At 47.4% G+C, this 13,208-nt stretch overlaps 2 protein-coding genes across 3 annotated transcripts in view; both read left to right on the top strand.

Moving 5' to 3' along the window:
• On the top strand, positions 1 to 2,860 carry LOC135384125 (uncharacterized). The gene is made up of 2 exons (XM_064613343.1): positions 1 to 169; positions 1,181 to 2,860. The coding sequence occupies exon 2, from the start codon at positions 1,196 to 1,198 to the stop codon at positions 2,687 to 2,689; it is 1,494 nt and encodes a 497-aa protein (XP_064469413.1). The 5' UTR covers positions 1 to 169; positions 1,181 to 1,195; the 3' UTR covers positions 2,690 to 2,860.
• Positions 2,861 to 7,516: 4,656 nt separating this feature from the next.
• Positions 7,517 to 13,208, top strand: part of LOC135386181 (uncharacterized) — a 28,510-nt gene continuing 22,818 nt past the window's right edge. For both annotated transcript variants that reach the window (XM_064615953.1, XM_064615954.1), the window contains exons 1-8: positions 7,517 to 7,614; positions 7,835 to 7,906; positions 8,199 to 8,257; positions 8,327 to 8,581; positions 8,730 to 8,870; positions 9,985 to 10,083; positions 10,270 to 10,546; positions 10,954 to 11,097. In XM_064615953.1, the coding sequence (XP_064472023.1) occupies positions 7,610 to 7,614; positions 7,835 to 7,906; positions 8,199 to 8,257; positions 8,327 to 8,581; positions 8,730 to 8,870; positions 9,985 to 10,083; positions 10,270 to 10,546; positions 10,954 to 11,097 (1,052 nt within the window). In that variant the 5' untranslated portion in view covers positions 7,517 to 7,609. The remainder of the gene's footprint in view (positions 7,615 to 7,834; positions 7,907 to 8,198; positions 8,258 to 8,326; positions 8,582 to 8,729; positions 8,871 to 9,984; positions 10,084 to 10,269; positions 10,547 to 10,953; positions 11,098 to 13,208) is intronic.

Here is a 13,208-nt window from a genome sequence, read left to right on the forward strand (position 1 = left end):
CCAACAAGGAAGACGAAGACACAGACACTGTCGTTTCCTGGATTCTTGCTGGCCTGGAGGCATGGGCTCATCAACTGCCAGAACTGCCAGCGATGCAGCTTTAGCCTCATATACTCTCCTACCTCCAAGGGATGTAGGCCTCCGCTTCTAGATGCAAGTCAACTAGCAGGTATTACGCACACTTTCAAGTCATGCAGTGTATAGCGGACAGAAACTTGGCATCGAAGCGCAAATAAACAGTGTGTCTCACGCATTGGTAGCACTTAGACGTAATACTAAACGGGACGGTTGGTACGCGTTCATTCATTGGCGACACAGAGAAAAACCTGGACCAGGTTTTTCCAGGGTTTTCTTTGTGTAGCCCACGAATGGATTGGTACCACTGATAGAAATCTCATGGGGGGGGGGGGGGGGCTGATACTGCTGTGCCATTCGGGCTCTTTTCGTCTGATCGCACGACGTGATATCATTTTCTATACAAGGGCCGATACTCACAGACACCGCATGGCCTACGACTAGTAAGTAATAAATGCAAATCGTGGGGGTTATGTACGTGGCAGTGAGTCCGTCTCAGCTTAATCCATATCGTTAACGTATGACCGTTGTAGAACTACCATTGACGTTCAGTGAGTGCGTCTGCGCAGACAATATTGCCAGGGATTTTCCCAGCACCCCCACGCCCTCTTAACGCCCCCAAGAACCTTGCAACACGCCCCCCAGCCCCCGAAACAAAAAGCACCTGCCAGAACTGCCAAGACAGCGACAAAAACAGCAGATACGGGTGAGCTACCCCCCTCCCGCCACCTACGGGACAGCAATACCCACCCCCCAAGATGAAATTCCTGGGCCATTTCAATGGGGACAATTTTGCAACTGGTACATTTTCAGTTCTCTTGATGTTTAAAAAAGGAAGGGATACCAAGCGTATCTATGGTAGACGACGGCGTTCCTGCAGGACTATTGGGGGTTACATGGTACTTCACGTGAACGGCGTCGTCACGTCACATCCTTTCGTGACGTCCTGGTAACACATTGTAAAAAACAGTTCGCTAACAAGCAAACAGCTGTCTTGACAAGATGATCAAAACATAGACATAGAAATCTAGTGGTATAGAAACCAAAATTACTTGATTGACGTTTTACAATCTCCTCTACACAATGACTTCTTTCCGATTTTCAGCCTGTCAAGCTCCAAATGGAACTCGACGTTGGCGGCGGAGGCCAAGTTGATGCTTGGGAACAACCCAAGGCTGAACCGAGGCTCATTTGGATTCAGATAATAACCGGGCTGGTTCAATTCTATTGCGTTTTATGCCACTGTGTCTTCCTCATGGTTGTCGTCCTTTGGATGTTCCTCAAAGAGATCTTTCGAAGATCCTGCGCACTATGGCAGTCGGCCTACGCCAAGCTCAAGCACCACCACCCAGAAATTACCCTCGAAGTATTTCTGCCAGCATGGCTCACAGGCACTGCAGTCTTTCAACGACTATTACTAGCAGAGCCTGAACCTGAGCCGGTAGAAGTTATTGAATGTCAATGGAAGCCAATTAAAGTCGCCAAGTCAGCCATTTCAAAAGAAGAGCCGGAGCAGAAGGAAGACATTGTCGATTCTTCATCCGATGTACCACCTCCTACACATGAAGACCCAACGTCGGAGGACATTGAAACTTCTGAGCCCACAGTGACATCTGAAAGTCCTGTTGAAAATCCTTCTAATGAAACGAATGACCAGGGTAGCATGGCATCCGTTCTGACTGTTGAGGCAATACAACCAGCAACTAAGAGGATGCCATGCAGCATCAGCGCAGTAGTTGAGGACAAGTATGCCAGAGGCATTGACACGTCCACATCGTCATCAACTGTATCACTTGACGCTATCGACGACAGCAGTGAAGAGGAAGAAGCTGACGTATTTGAGGAGAGCAGCAGGTCTAGCGAGGGCAACACAAAGTCCTCGGGTAAGTCAAGTGCTAAGTCCAGTGCCAAGTCAACTGAAAACTCAGCTTCCCCAAACTCTTGGAAACTGGGTTTTAACTTCCAGAAAGGTTCAAAGCAGAACCAGGAGAAGAAATCGAAGACAAAAAAGAAATCAATGAGAGGAGCACCATCAGAGAAGAAATTTTCGCTCGCACCAGTTATTAGTCATATCAGAAGGGCATGCTGTCGTACACTCAACGCCATTAACAGAGAGCTAACGGAATGCATGTCCCCGCAGTCGGACAAAGGACAGAAGAAGCACAAGTCTCCAACGCTGTCAAAGAAAGCAGATGGAAAAGAGGACACCAACGAAAAGTTTCGACAGGTTTTACAAGATCTTTCTGTGCCGGACGTACGGGAATCTGTACAGTCCTCCTGGAACGACGGGTCATCCAGTGGAGGAACACGGGCCATACCTTCTTCACTGTCCGGATCCATGGGCGAAATGCAGAGGGGACTCTTAGATTCCTTCTCGGAAGGTGGGTCCGGCGAATTCGGGCAGAGGCACAGCGAGTCACGGCAGAAGTCTTCTCCGTCTTTTGATGCAGACCTGATGGAATCTTTTACACAGCCGAGCGTTGACAATGAACATGGTTGGGGTGACGGATCAGTAGCCAAAGAGTTCTTCGTGGAGACAGAAAGAGTGGATAGTGGTGGGCAGTCATTTGAGGACGTGTTCAAATCGAGTAACAACCCAGCGTGGGACTTCTGATTTTGTTTTATACCAACTTTGTGTATATGTGTACAGAGCTGCCTGTCGTGTTCACCGGTACAGCTTTCTTTTATCTCGTTAGTGTAGTCCTTTTGACATCGCAGGATTTTTGCATTTGTTTTCTGCTAACGCTATTTTGCAGAATGAATAAAGACGTGTACCGGCAAGGAAGCAGGGTAGAAGTTGTGGGTAAGCATCTCCTGTCTAAGCTAAACTAGTTACTGTCAACGTTAAAAAAAATACTGGGGAACTCTGCTCATGCAGCGAGGCGTAATGAGATAGCATTGCTGCTGATTCGCTGAATTGCTTATAAATTACTCGAATAAGTTAAAATTCTTGAGACACTTCACTGAGCATAGGCGATCTCACTAAACTCGTATGACACACCGAATATGGTGTTCCCAATGGATCGCTCACGAATTGCCGGAATTATTCTCGCTACTTTCCGCTTTCGCTGTGCAGCAATATTTATTGCGCGTCCTTGGTCCCTTTGTCTATATAAGCCGACAACGAAGAAAGACGTCGCATTTCGCTGCTCAGGAGTCTCCTTTGAACATTTCTCTCATTGCGCCTTTGCATGTTTTCTCTTCTGCTCGATCTTCTTTCCTTCAGTGACAGACTGCGAGTTCGCGGAGTTCGGCTTTTTTCCCCTCTTTATAATTCACTGGCTTGCACTGTGGCATTGAGGAGTGCTCAGTCACCCTCCCAGGTGTATATCGCTCGCTGAGTGACCCCTGGTTTTGCCAATCCCGAACGATGCGCAGCTACCCAGGGCAGACGAGCCGCAAACACGGCGAAACACGTGTCCTCTGGTGCTGTCGCATCGTTCCATATATATACATTGTACATACATTGTATATACATATATATTGTGAGACAGATCTCGCGAGCCGAATCCACATCACCATCGTCAGCGCAATAAACGCTCGCATTTCGAATCCCCTCAACTTGGCGGAGGTGCGTTCATCGATCCCTTCCTCAAGGCAGCCCTACTACAGCTTAAAGACGCACCCCGGAACTTCTTCCTGGAACATAACCTGGAACTTCGAAGCCCACGAGTACTGTCCATGGCCACCAGTGCTCCAGCCGTCGCAGCTGGTAACGGTACTGTTCCTGCCACGCAGGCCACAACATCGGCATCTGCCGCTCCTGTCGTAAGGCAACGTGACCCTCCTTCCTTCAGCGGCCTCGACGGCCAAGACGTCGACGATTGGCTAGACGAATTCGGTCGCGTCTGCCGCCACAACAGGTGGGACGATGGGAGCAAACTTATTAATGTTGCTTTTTACCTTTGCGGTGTAGCGAAGACATGGTTCCTCAACCACGAGGGAAAATTCAGAGACTGGGGACAATTTGCAAGCCGCTTCCGCGATCTTTTCGGCAGACCGGCATTTAGAAAGCTAGACGCTGAGGCGAAGCTTTCCTCCCGGATCCAGCTGAACGAAGAGTACTACATGTCTTATATTGAAGACGTCCTGTCCCTTTGCAAACGTTGTAACCCGGATATGACTGATGCCGAGAAGATTCGTTGCATCCTCAGGGGCATTCGCGAGGACGCTTTCCAGCTGATTATGAGCAAAGACCTCGCTACTGTAACAGATATCATTGATTTCTGCAAGAAACTCCAGGATGCTAGAAATCTTCGACATCGGGAGACGTACGTTAGGTATGGGCCAACGAATGGTACATCATCGCTCAGTGATCTGCGCCTTCTGGTCCGTGACATTGTCCGGGAAGAAGTTGCCGGGAATCCACATCACCATCGTCAGCGCAATAAACGCTCGCATTTCGAATCCCCACAATATATACAGTCGACCCCCGTTTATCCGGACGGTGCCGTTCCCGGCGAAATCGTCCGGATACCGGGGCATCCGGATAAACGAAACGACCGACTAGAAACGTCCTACAGAGCAAGGTTTAATTAAAACACAGAAATCTCGTCAATGACAGCTGTTACATAGTAGTGTAGGCGCTCGATTCCTGCAAACTTTTGCTAATTGCATAGAGTTGAGCCACGCTGTTGCGCTGCTCGGAGAATGTCAGAGCGGTCGCAAAGTATCAATGTCGGAGCCTTGTTTCTCACTGGCGTCATCGGCACCGTCTTGCTGCACATCATCGGAGGCAACAGCAGCAATCACACCGTCATCAGTCATAGCTGCACACGCGTCATCATCCTTATCAACGTCAAAGTAGTCAGAAACCGCAGCATCATCTACCGCAGTCGCAGTGAGCCTTTGCATCAGGGATCGCAGCTCAGCTAGGGGAATGTCTTCATCGGCCGACGGGCCGTAAGCAGCAGGCCCTCGGGTTGGAGTTTTCCCCTCTAGAACCGGACAGTTGCTCGAGGTATTTCCAAATGACTCGACTGGTCAACATGACCCAACGCACACAAATAGAAAAGGGGGTCATGGTGCACGGTTGTCTCCCCTACGGAGGAATGTAACTCGCTGACGTGTGACGGGAATAACCCCCAAACAGCGAAAAGGGTGAAGAAGCGGGGTCAGCGTCTCCTCTTACTCACGGTAGTCCGGATAACTGAAGCTGGATTACAAGAATTTTCGACTTTCGTTCCCTGGAATTCTTGTCCGAGTCCGGAAGCTGAAATCCGGATAAACGAGAACAAAGTACATGGAGGAAAATCCGTTCCCGTGCCTTTTGTCCGGATACCGCGGGATCCGGATAAATGAAGTCCGGATAAACGGGGGTCGACTGTATATATATACAAAGTGAAAATAGCCAAAGCTCTGCAGCTGCACGTTGAGCATATGTTTACAATTTGATCGTGCACTCCCAGCCAAGTACAGCTGTTTCGTCCTACTTGGGACTCGTCAGCCTGGCGTAGGGAAATTACACGATCTTGGGTCGGCGCTAACAGCGCGTCTCGGCGAGACGTCAATGTTCCACGGTGACGGCGCCACCTGTGGAGGCCGCAGTGCAAGCTAGCAAGTACATATACAAAGTGAAAATAGCCGAAGCTCTGTAGCTGCACGTTGAGCATATGTTTACAATATGATCGTGCACTCCCAGCCAAGTACAGCTGTTTCGTCCTACTTGGGACTCGTCAGCCTGGCGTAGGGAAATTACACGATCTTGGGTCGGCGCTAACAGTGCGTCTCGGCGAGACGTCAATGTTCCACGGTGACGGCGCCACCTGTGGAGACCCCAGTGACCTGACATCATCTGACCTGACATCATAATAGTCCGAGAGTTAGCTGAGCGAAATTGCTGCCTCTGCGCACCATCTTGAATTTTCTCGGGAAATTCGATCGCACTTCCTAATTATTTTTTTTTTTTTGCGTGACATGTGCTGAAGGTAATATGTTAATATTACACGGTAAAAAAAAAATTCAAAGTATCCCTTTCATGCTCCTTTAGTATACACTTTCGAACACTGGAACACTTCAACAATATGTCTATGGCCTACATTGAATAGGCCAGTTGTAAGTTCACGGACTTATTGACATTTAGATAATTTAACGACACTGTTTTTAATGTGGTGCTCTGTTTTCCGTTGTGTGATAGGTCATTGTGGACTGTATTAGGGTTAGTGACATCACACACCACATTTGACGAACCCCACCAGCGCAAGCACAGCGTCTAGATGTCAACAGGCAATGCGAACTCTTTAGCAGTGAGGAGATACAAGCTGATGCAAATCAAGAACCCATGATGAATGTACACACTTAGATACTCAGCCGATGTGCATCATGCTGAACAACTGGTCCAGCTGCAGCTCCTTCTTGGAGACCACTTCGCTTAGAACACAGATTGCAGTTTGCTGCCCGATTGTGTGTGAGACAGTATTATGATATATGCCATGCAGTAGCAACATGCTCAACTTTTTACATTGCAGAGATTACACCTTCTCTTGCAGCCTGACGATAAGCAACAATTCTTGTCGTTCCTATCTTAACGCTGATGCATGTATTATCCGTTTCCTGCATCAGCAGCTACCAGCATTCAGTTCGGAAGGCTGTTGCCGTCCAACCTCTTGCAGCATGACAGCAGAAGTTGATAAATATAAAATACCAGTATCGTAATCTTCCCGTTTCTTCCTGTCTCTCAATATGTATTGACATATACGTATGTGTGACAGAAACGTGGTGTGTATAGACGTGGAGTCTATGCTGCAGGAAGGAGGGAATCTTCCTGCAACTATTAACATATTTGCTGCTATCGAGTTCGGCTGATTTGGTCCGAACCTCCGTGATTTAGATATATGTTTTTCATTGGGTCTGTAATTGTTCACAGTAATGCGGATTCATCGCCATGATTCGGTCAAGGACGGTGGATGTCTTAGCAGTGCTGCTTTTGCACCATTCCCGGAACTGTTTCAGCTATACCGTTATGTCCTGGAGGGACTTCCTTGGACGTTCGTGGATTTTGAATTTTACTCCATTGTAAAACTGCTCAGCACAGTTGATTCGGAGACTCTAACGTGACTGTACTGGTAGCGCTCAGAGTTTCATACGTGGAACCAATGTTTCTAATTTAGTACCAGTGGCACAGTTCCCTTGGAAGTCGGCCCAGGACGCACATTCCCCAGGGCGTCAGTCTTGACGTTGCCCACATCTGTGAGGCCGACAACGGCGAGCCCTTTCACCATCACCACCACAACCACCACTACCAGTGACACGCAGGTGTTGTATCGAACACGTCTTGATGCGTTCAGTACGCACCATCGTTAACGTGATTATTTATTTGTTGAGCTGCACAGTTTCACTTCAGTGCCCATATTTACTAGATCCAGCTGTCGCTGCCACGTTGTAGTGGAACGAAGAAGAGGTATTGCTCCCGTGCATTCTTCTCTCGTGCTCGGTGCTAGTCACTCGTTTCTGTATTCTGCTCCCGGTGCCTTGACGTCCGACACAATTTCTCCTGTGAAACGCAGTTCTTAAGCTGCAGGGCCGAACTCTGCCAATGGAGTATGTATGCCTTAAATAGAGTGAAGAAAAAACGGGCTGTTTGGTCGAACATAATTAAAAATAGGAAAACCCCAGTGCTCGGGGAACGAAAAAGGACGGGAAGGAAGCTCTTAGTCGTACGTCCTTCTTCGTTCCCCGAGCACTTGAGGTTGTCTTATTTTTAAATTATGTATCTTATTCTACATCTAGCGATCGCATGTCTTCTATTTTGATTTTACAGTACGGACAGTATGGACTCCATGGACACTACAGATGTTGAGGAGATACTCTTTGACGTCTTGACCAAAAAAGAGTAAGTTCCTTGACCTAATGCGGCTGTGCAGTCCCATTTGACTCCTCTCTAACGCACACCTGTTGTGTTCGGAGGGTAGTGATTTCCCACTTTTCTTCACCAACATTGAGGTAGGTAGTTTAGATCAGTGCTGCCAATCCTCACGTACATGTACTGAACGTTGACATACCAGCCCCATAAACTCGCGGAAGCTAGTTGTAAACATTTTATATGTGCCCCAGAGCGGTTGCGCAAACAGTGTCGAATCTCGAGCATGCGGCACAGCGCGTTAATTTACGAACTTATTTTGCAGCAGTCACGGATTCTTCACTGCAGACTACTTGAGGTTCTTCGCTTTTCTCACGATTGCTGGTAGGTGCAGTATCGGGGTGGTCTTTGTGGGCCTTAGTGAATACGTGTGACCATCTCTTTCTGTGCCAGTGTTCTTGAAAACCATCCAGCGGCAGATCAGTATCCCGTACACCGTACTGGTGTTTCTGTTCGTGGTGAGCACGTGGTCGACCTATTTGATGTTGAGTGCGCGCTTGCATCACGACCACGACGTCCGCTGGCTAGGCGTTCAGGCCATCATTGTCTTCCTGCCAGCCTTCGTCGTCCACACAACACAGGGCATCAACAACTACATCTTCCGACGATGCCACGTCGAGATCATTGTCTTCTCCATCGGAACATTCAGTAAGCTGTGCACCTTGTTTGTACAATGAAGGAATTGTGGAAAGGCATGTGGCGATTCAGCGCTTGGACTCTGCTCATGGACGCAAACAATACGCACGATACTGTGTCAGTACCTGCCGGTATACAGAAAGCGTTGTGTCTCCTGCAGGCATAACATTGCTCATGTCTACGGTGTACGCCATGCATCGTGTCTCTGACGGCACGTGGCCTTTCCGAGAGTGCGTTTTCTTCGGCGTCTTCATGTCCTGCGTTGAACGACTGCCAATGAGCGATGAGCTCTTCAAAGAAGGTAACGATATTGGCAAGTTGCGTATGAAAAGGTTGCTTGCTCTTTTTTCTTGTGTTTTTTCTGTTTTTTTAGAGAGGTTGAGGCTGTGCCGTACTTCGTTCGGCCGCAGATAAAAGCGCCAAGATACATCGCATCGTAATTCTGAAGTCACTGGATTGGGGAAACTAAGGCTATGCTTTCCCTTTCCCATCTTCGAGCAACAATGGCGGCCGCTGAATGTGTTGGCATGCTACGGCAGCCATTGTCGCTCCAAGGTCGCGGCGGTAAAGATCAAAGGGTGTCGGTACTTTCCCCAATCCAGTGACTCTACGTGATACACAGCACCAGCGTCACCTCTTCAATGGGCAGTTCCAATTGCGTTTATTGTCGTATCATTGGTGCATCATGGAGATGAACAGAGTTCTTATTGTTCATCTCGTTATAATGTGTTCGTTGTCATGTTTCTGTCAATACCTTATTAATTTGTATGGTCTGATTTTTGTCGATGGTCTGATTTTGTAGAGCTGTCACGTTGTAGTGGGTGAGGCAATTCAACATAGGACAAACACAACACACTCCTCACAACGCTCAGTTGCACGCCGTGGTAGCATCTCTAACTGGCAATCATAGGGTGCGGCTTCTAATCCCACTGCTGGTGCCTTTTCTTCAACTGCCACCATTCAACTGTCATCAACGGGCCCAATTCTCAGATAACCTATACGTCACGCTCAATCTCACGTTCAGGGCGGAATCTCGTACTCAGCCCACGTTGCTACAGGAGACTACGTAAACTTCGGTCTTCCGTGCTTTTTTTCAGTGCTACACTCTTAGAACCACACTGCTACACCTTTTTTGTGAAAATTATGAACTGCATAAGTGTCACAAAAAGGCATACGCCTCCAGTTTTCAACGAAGCAGGGTAGATAACGATATCATTCGAGATGATAGTTGACTAGGAGCGTGCTATGCGGTGAAGTTCATTTTTAAGGGTGTACTTGTCAGGGATTGATAATACTAAATGGCGGGGAAGGTGCTAAGAACATCGTTGTCAAGGCTAAGCAATGCAGGCTATAGATGAAGCAATCAAGTGAAGTTGAAAAGAACGGTTTCTACACCGCCTTCTGATTCATAACAGGTCGTTTTCCCGTGATGGCAACCATGATTCAATCGGAGGCGCTCTTCAATGCTGCCATGAGTTGGTGTATCTTTGGCTACTATACTGACGACCGTGAACGTAAGTAACTCCTCGGGTTCAGATTTCTGTTCTTTTTATTTTATTTTTTCGTTTTGCGTTATATCCGTAAAGCAGTGCAATCGCATGCATTCTTATTCACGGTCACCTTTTCGAACATAAATTTGCCGTAACGAATGCTTCTGCTAAACCGAGTGTTTCCCACATACGTTTGTTGCTTGTCTCCAGCTGAGCTCAACTCCATCCTGCTGGTCCCCTTGTACCACCAACTGGTAGCGTTGCTCGCCGGGTTCTTCCTGGGCCTGGCGACAATGTGGGTTCTGCAAGTGGTTGCTGTCATCGGCAGCAATTCCTCAATCGCTGTGGTCGTGTGTGGCACTTACTTCACCTACTGGTCTCTGGAATATTTTTACAACTCAGGGGTCCCTGCCGTTGTAGCCTACGCTATGGTCATCAATTCTCACAGATTCTTCGTTTGCACGGAACTTCATACAGTGCTTGAAGAGTGAGTTAATGTCGCTAAGATATCAAGCAGGACAAGCTAGACACGAACGCGAATTACGCGAACTACGTAAATAGAATTCATTCGTGCATGGTGGTGGTCACATCTTGAAGGAGGCTATTTAAGGCATACGAGAGAAGCCTTTTTGTACTGGACAGCTAGTGTGTCTTGCGTGTAAATCGTCATGATTACCAAAAGAAGCAATGCGGCAAATTGTGAAATGTGACGAATTCGTGTGCGTAGTGTGGAACTGTTGAGAATAGCGTCCATGTCAAACGGCAGGCGTTGCACGTGTCTGCTTGCCTTTGCTTCCGTTAAATTTTTCTGGTACACGGCCGCGATTTAAGGCGCTTCAACTACACAGAAAGGTGCGCCGATTTTCAAATTTTTGTTGCGTATTCTTTCTTCAGCTACTGGGACGTATTGTACGATATCCTCGGGACCCTGGCAACCTTTGTATCTGCCACATACACAGCCTTCCTCTTCACACAGTACTTTTCAGAGCTGGATTGGAAGGAGATGAGCATCTGCTATGCGGCCAAATGCTTATTCAGGTAACTTTGCACGGTACCTTAGCGACCATGTCAAACGCACGACACAAGTGTAACTCTGCGCCTTGTATAATATGCTTCACCGCGTGGCTTAGGTAGAGCCATCCGCGAGATTATAGTTGATCGTCACTGCATTATTTCGAGGATAGGAGGAGCGCCCCCGATTCTGCGACGTTTATGACGTTTATAGCGAAGCGTTGCACCATAAAATCCATGTGACCACGCTTCACAAAAGGCTTTCCTTCAGACCTATGTTTATAAGTCTCAAACGTCGCCACACCAGCATTGGACAGCTGTTTCGGCCTTATTGGGCCTTCATCAGCAATGCGTAGGTGGGCGACGTTTGAGCGAGTGGCGTCGGAAGGTCACGTGGAACGTGATGTCCTCCCGTCAGGGTGAGTGACTCACCTCTGAAAGCCCAGTGCGAAGCCAGTAAAGTATTAACTGAAAAAAAATAGAATACGCTCTTTGGCTGCACGTTGAACATATGTTCCACGTGACCTTCCGACGCCACTCGCTCAAACGTCGCCCACCTACGCATTGCTGATGAAGGCCCAATAAGGCCGAAACAGCTGTCCAATGCTGGTGTGGCGACGTTTGAGACTTATAAACATACACTCTTAACTCCGTACCCTTTAGTAAAGGGTAAAAAATCGCAATATTTTACCCTCTATTTCAGAAGCTACCAGGTACCCTCTGAGCGACCCCTTTTATAAAAGTTACAAGGAAACCCACTAATTAGAGGTTACGGCCTTCAATCCAGCACCTGCCCGTAAAGGTTACGCCAACGTGCGGCTTTTTATACAGGATGTTCATTTTTATTCGCAACAGAGTAGCGCTCATTTGGCAGGTGGGTTATGTGAATTTTTGCTAATTAGTCGATCCGTAGTTACAAACACATGCGTCAGGAAATGTCGGAAATGTTTGTAACTACGGATTGGTTAATTTGCGAAAATTAACATAACCCACCTGTCAAATGAGCGCTGGTGTGATGCGAATAAAAACAAACACACTGTGCGTGGGATATCGACAGACATTTACAGAACACACCAAGGTACCAAAATGAACCAGCAGAAAAGGAGATCTTGAACATATGTATATTACAAAAACAGAAGTCTGTAGAGAGGTGACACATTGTGCACAAGTGCGATTCTGATGTGAGGAGAAACCATGGTAGCTTTACCATGTATGTGGAAAAAAGAACTATCTTCTAAGTGAGAAGCAATGCATAAAAGTGCGAGGAAGCTAGCGAGTCAAAACAACTGACCTATGTTTGCTTAGCTGAACACACCCAACGAAATGGAGAATTGCAGCAGAAAAAAATTTATTCCACATTCGTGTTGCAGAGGCGAGCGCAAATGGCAATACAGTATTACATAAAACGCACACAACCTTGAGGAATATGAGTGTACAGTAACGCAGGAAACACTACATTACTGCGTTATCAGCGTTGGAGGCGCTCTGGGACGAGTTTGTGAGGTACTGCATTGCGCTGGTGACGGTATGTGAACCTGCATGTGGGATCCTGGGAACAAAAGTTTGGGCAATGACAGTAACATTTACGGAACCATTCAAATCCGTACAAAGCACAAGGTACAAAGCAGCATAAATGCGGGAAGGCGTTCACTCCGCGATTGAGTCTTAGAATATCGTAAGAATACAACAAGTAGGAAGCTGCGAATTATATATATCGATGCATATATCCGCAGCTCGCAAAATGCACGCCAATGTATTGACTTGGCGACCAAGTAAGAGCAGAAAACTAGCAAGCGTAAGTGGCGTTCATATGCAGGACCGCAAAACGCTTGTCATAATCACAACAAACATGCGCTAAGAGCTCTTGCTATCAAAATAACGCACGTACCTAGCACAAAATGTACACTTACCCAGTGTATGAAGTGTGTGAATTAGGGCTGCGGTGGTGACGTTCGTTTTCGGTTATATATTCTTTGCAATCTTCGCACTCACTACACTTTCCCCTCAGAACACCGAAAATATACTTGTTTGCTAGCGACATCTAGCTTTTCCGGTGTTCCTGACGATACTATGATAAACGCGAGGAAAACCACTAATTAAAACAGATTACGCTTGTTAACGGACGGACGACGAGCGTA

This window comes from Ornithodoros turicata, chromosome 2 (assembly GCF_037126465.1).
Source record: "Ornithodoros turicata isolate Travis chromosome 2, ASM3712646v1, whole genome shotgun sequence".
NCBI classification, from domain to species: domain Eukaryota; kingdom Metazoa; phylum Arthropoda; class Arachnida; order Ixodida; family Argasidae; genus Ornithodoros; species Ornithodoros turicata.